Here is a 5,030-nt window from a genome sequence, read left to right as displayed (position 1 = left end):
CCGAAAAATTGTCCGTGAATTGAGTCAGTCATCAAGGCCTCTGATCTGTTTGCTAGATAACAAAGAAAAAACCATGGCCAATACCTCTAAACAGAAAGCATTCATTGGAATCAGGAACAGAAACGAGGCAGAATTAACAGAGGAGCTCGCTACTACAATCAGGCATTTGCTAGAGCTCTCAGACACTGCTATGAGCATAGAGGACAGTTCCCACATTGCTCGCAAGCACGGATTCTTTATTGATGAAGACCAGAGAGATTGCAAGGAAGCCAAAGAAAAGGCAGAGATCCTAATGGTCCTACTGAAAGAAATGAAGATATCCCAGGTAAAGGAAAACTTACTACCCCTTCAGGGACAACTGTGGCATCTTTGGTGTAAAAAGGACAAAGAGCTCTATCACCTGAGAGAAAAGGGGAATCGGAGCATTGAACAACACAAATGTGAGATTGAGACAGAAAAACAGAGAATTCGACATGAACAGTTGACCAGAGCCTTTCCTCTCAATGATTTAATGCGCTCTGTTCTTGAAATTCTCCAAACACATTCAGAAACTCACACCAAACTCTACTTTTTCCAATGGTTGAGTATGTTTTTGGAAAACCTGACTGCAAAATGCATGGAAAAACTGAATGAAGAGAAAAAGTCTGTGTGGTCACAAATACAAACAGAAAAGCAAAAGATACCAAATAGCAACAACCTGAAAGTTTGGCAAAATCAGGTAGAAGCTATCTCCATAGAGATTAGTGACTGTACCTTGGGAATTGAGCAACTTCTCAGAGAAGTTGGCCAGATCTATGAAGCTCTGGAAGAAGCTTCATCCACAAAAGATATACTTTTTTACTCCCTTCCCCAGATTGCTGCAGATCTAATGATATCTGGTGTGCCCATTGAGCTGATGGATGGGGATGCTTCCTATGTGCCTCTAAAGTGGGCGACAGCGATTTTTGACAAGCTCTCTGAGAAACTTGGAAACAAACGGCTGTTTGTTCTCTCCATTCTTGGCCTGCAGAGCTCAGGCAAGTCCACCCTGCTGAATGCACTTTTTGGACTGCAGTTCACTGTCAGTGTTGGGAGGTGTACCCGGGGAGCCTACATGCAGCTGCTGAAGGTGGACGAGACATTCTCAGAGGAACTTGGCTTTGACTTTGTGCTTGTTGTGGACACAGAAGGACTTCGGGCCCCTGAAATGAGCAACAAATCCAACAATTGTGACAATGAGTTGGCAACCTTTGTTATTGGACTTGGAAACTTGACTCTGATCAATATATTTGGGGAAAATCCATCAGAAATGCAAGATATTCTCCAAATAGTTGTCCAAGCCATTCTGAGGATGAAACAAGTAAAAATCTCCCCAAGTTGCCTCTTTGTCCATCAGAATGTGGGGGAAGTTACAGCTAAAGACCAAACTATGGAAGGACGAAGGCGCTTAGAACAGAGGCTAGATGAAATGGCAGTAACAGCGGCTGAGCAAGAAGAGTGCTCAGATATAACCCGCTTTAGTGATGTCATTAAGTTTGACGTCAATACTCATGTCTACTACTTCGCTCACCTCTGGGATGGCAATCCCCCAATGGCCCCTCCCAATCCTCGCTACAGCCACAACGTCCAGGAACTGAAAACTAGAATTCTTATGACTGCCAAACAGGAATCTAGGGGGAGCATCATGAAGATATCGGATGTAAAATCAAGAGTTCAAGATTTATGGAAAGCCCTGCTGAATGAGAATTTTATTTTCAGTTTCAGGAACACCCGAGAGGTCATGGCCATGAACAAATTGGAAACCATGTATAACAGCTGGACCTGGGAGCTGAGGAGTCATGTCCTAGGCTTGCAGAACCAGCTGTTCAACAAGATTCGAAATGGAAAAATCCAGACAATCAGAACAAGCACAGTTGCGGCTCCAGTTGCAGAAAAATATGAAGCCATCAAACAAGAACTTGAAAAGTATTTTAATGAAGATCTAGAGAGAGAAATACTGATTCAGTGGAAAGCAAATTTTGAAAATAAGCTACAGATCCTTAAAGAGGCTCTAATTTTAGACTGCCGAAGAGAGGCCGAGGAACTTATTAATTATAAAAAGAGTAAAAAAAAACTGGATAACGAAAAGTCACATTATGAAAAGGAATTATTAGAAAAAAGTCGAAAATTGGCTTTAACTGTAAAAGGCAAAGAATTGAGTGAGGAAGAGTTACATGAGAAATTCAATCAACTGTGGGAAAAATGGGTCAATGATGTGCCTTCAACACTCCCTCTAGTCACAGAGCCTAACATTCATGTGGATTCTGAAGGCATCCTTTTGGAATATTTTAAAAAGGAGAGAGACATGGTAAACACACTGAAGAAAAATTCTAGAAAAACATTTCAAATCAATTATGAGGAACATGTCAAAATGAGCAAGAAATATTACATATATAGAATGTCATTAAGTGTCCATGATAAAGAGTCCATAGACAGGACTAATGAGCACATTATTTCAAGATTTACTGAAACTATGAAAAGTATTCAGAGGCAACAACATGATTACAATCCAAGTTATTTCCATGAAATCCTGAGAATAATAGAAGAGGAAGTGAATTCTGCCTCCACTGAGGATAGATACACATTTACAAGTAAATATAAAATTGACTTATCTTTGTGTTTATTCCGAACAGCAGCAGAGAATTTTAAAGAGATACATAGGGCATTCAATAGAGCAAAGGACCCTGTAAACTATCTGGAAAGCAAGAAAGATGATTTCTTCATGAGTTTTAAGATCTCTTGTCAAGGAGCAACCTCAATCAAAACATTTGTTGATTTTCTGTGGTACAAACTCACTCCTGCTGTCTCCACTGCCATACGGGAAAAGATGGCCCCTCTGATTGCTGGAGACATACGTTCTACCTTCCCTGCATTCAATGGAAACAGAACTAACCTGGAGAAACACATTCTCATCTCTCTGGCAGAAAAAGAAAATTTCAATGATTACTGGGAGTACCTTCATAATTCAGAATCATTTTTTAGGAAATACATTCAAAATCATATTGAAAAGTATTGTTCAAACAAAGGAAGTGAAACAATAAAGACTTTTTTAAAAATATGTTTAGATGACATCAAGAATGTCATCCTCCTAGCAATTCATGAATCCACAGCAATAGCTAAAGATGAAAGCAGCACTGTGTCTCAGTGGCTGGATTTGTTCTGTGATCACCTGGGAAGTAACCTGATCTTTCCACGAAATGACTTGGTAAGCATTGAACACCAAGAGATAAAAGATATTGAGTTCCTCAAAGAAACCATGACTGAAGGTTTGGATCCCACAATGAAGACAGTAGAAAAGAAGTGTTTGAGTATGCCTGTAGAAGATATAGTTCCTGAAATCCAGAAAATGCTCTCTGAACATCTCTGTGGCTGCTGGAAACAGTGTCCCTTCTGCAGAGCAATTTGTACGAACACAATCCCCACACATGACGGTGACCACAGTGTTCCCTTCCACCGTCCTGAGGCTGTCAATGGATGGAGATGGTATGGAACAGAAGAGTTTTCCATTGATTTCTGTACTAGTTCAGTAGCAAGTGAATGTTGTTTTATTTTGAGTGATGACCGCAAATTCCCATACAAGAACTATCGACAGGCAGGAGGGGACTATGCCACGTGGAGCATCACCCCAGACTCATCCACCCAGCCCTACTGGAAATGGTTTGTCTGTCGCTTCAGATCAAACCTAGAAGAAAAATATGGAGTACAATTTGTAGGTAGAGGTAAAATTCCTGATCAATGGTTCAAAATCGCAAAGCAGGATGTGCTTGATGACTTGAAAAAATAATACTCAATGACCCCAAGAGTACAGAATGTGAACAAAAGAATTACAATACCTGAACAATACTAAGATACTTCCTTCTCACAAGAACCTTCATCATTTCCATTTTTCAAATGAAACATCTAGAAATAAATCAATTAACATTGCAAGAGTTGAAGATTTTTCTATGTCTCAATTCATTCTGGTTTAAAAAAAAGTTACTAAAATATATGAACATATGATAAAAATCAAATAAAATCCATTTAAAATACCAACTCCATATTTTAAACTACTATTCAGAATAGTTTTATTTTAAAATATATAAATTATATGAAGTCTCAAAGAATGAGATTTTCATATAGGGATCAAAATCATTGTAGCTTGCTACAGAAATCTATAGATTAGCTAGATGATTGTTGAAACCAATATACAGTTCTTTGTTGGAAGCTACAAGTTGCCTGGGGTTTTTTGTGTGTGTGTGTGTGTGTGGTTTTTTTTTTTTAAGCTGAGCAATCCTGCCACCTGTTGGCAGCTCAGCGGCTGCTCAGTTCAGGCCAGCAATCGAACCACTGTTGCTCAAAGCTCAAACTCTTGATCGAGCTCTTAAGAAACTGAGCCACTCGGTTGGCCCACCTGTTTTTTTAAGTGTATTTTTTTTTACCCTCTGAAATTGTGAAGAAAATTTACTAACCCTTGAATGAAAAAATATTCATGGAAAGTCCATGATTCCCAAGCATCATGGTATTAGATAGATTCTGTTTTGGGAAAGAATACAAGAGACTTGACCAGGATAGAGCCTGCATCAATTCAGGAAACATTATCAAGCAAATATGGTAAATAAAAATCAAATAATTGTTTTTTCTCATCTAATCATACCTTCTTCTTTCCTGGTATCTTGGCAGCTCCCAGTACTGCTTTTAAAAAACATATGTTTCATAAGGGTTTAGGCATTAAAAGCCTGGTGGTTTGTACTCATCAAAGAAGGACTAGCTTTTATGACAAGATGAAGGAGACATTTTAATAATGGTTGTGGACAGGTCTGATTTAATTATGCTATTAATAATTTTATAAACTATTCCTTCAAGAATAAAATGCCAAAGAGTATATATGTAGTTTTTAGGTTCTGATATTTCAATAATAAATTCTTCTATGTATTATAATGGAAGAAAATGCTTATCTCTAAAACAGTCACCCTTGTGACTTTTTATGCTATTTGAGCCATATGGTAATGACAAGAATAAAAATTAAAAATGCT

General features: G+C 38.3%; 1 protein-coding gene across 1 annotated transcript in view; it reads left to right on the top strand.

Moving 5' to 3' along the window:
* Positions 1-3,893, top strand: part of LOC109378450 (interferon-induced very large GTPase 1-like) — a 7,473-nt gene extending 3,580 nt beyond the window's left edge. Inside the window, exon 2 of the mRNA XM_019634840.1 lies at positions 2-3,893. Coding sequence (XP_019490385.1) covers positions 2-3,802 — 3,801 coding nt within the window. The 3' untranslated portion in view covers positions 3,803-3,893. The remainder of the gene's footprint in view (position 1) is intronic.
* Positions 3,894-5,030: the final 1,137 nt, after the last annotated feature.

This window comes from Hipposideros armiger, unplaced genomic scaffold (genome assembly GCF_001890085.2).
Source record: "Hipposideros armiger isolate ML-2016 unplaced genomic scaffold, ASM189008v1 scaffold_2005, whole genome shotgun sequence".
Taxonomy (NCBI): Eukaryota; Metazoa; Chordata; class Mammalia; order Chiroptera; family Hipposideridae; genus Hipposideros; species Hipposideros armiger.
This window is presented reverse-complemented; position numbering and strand designations above follow the sequence as displayed.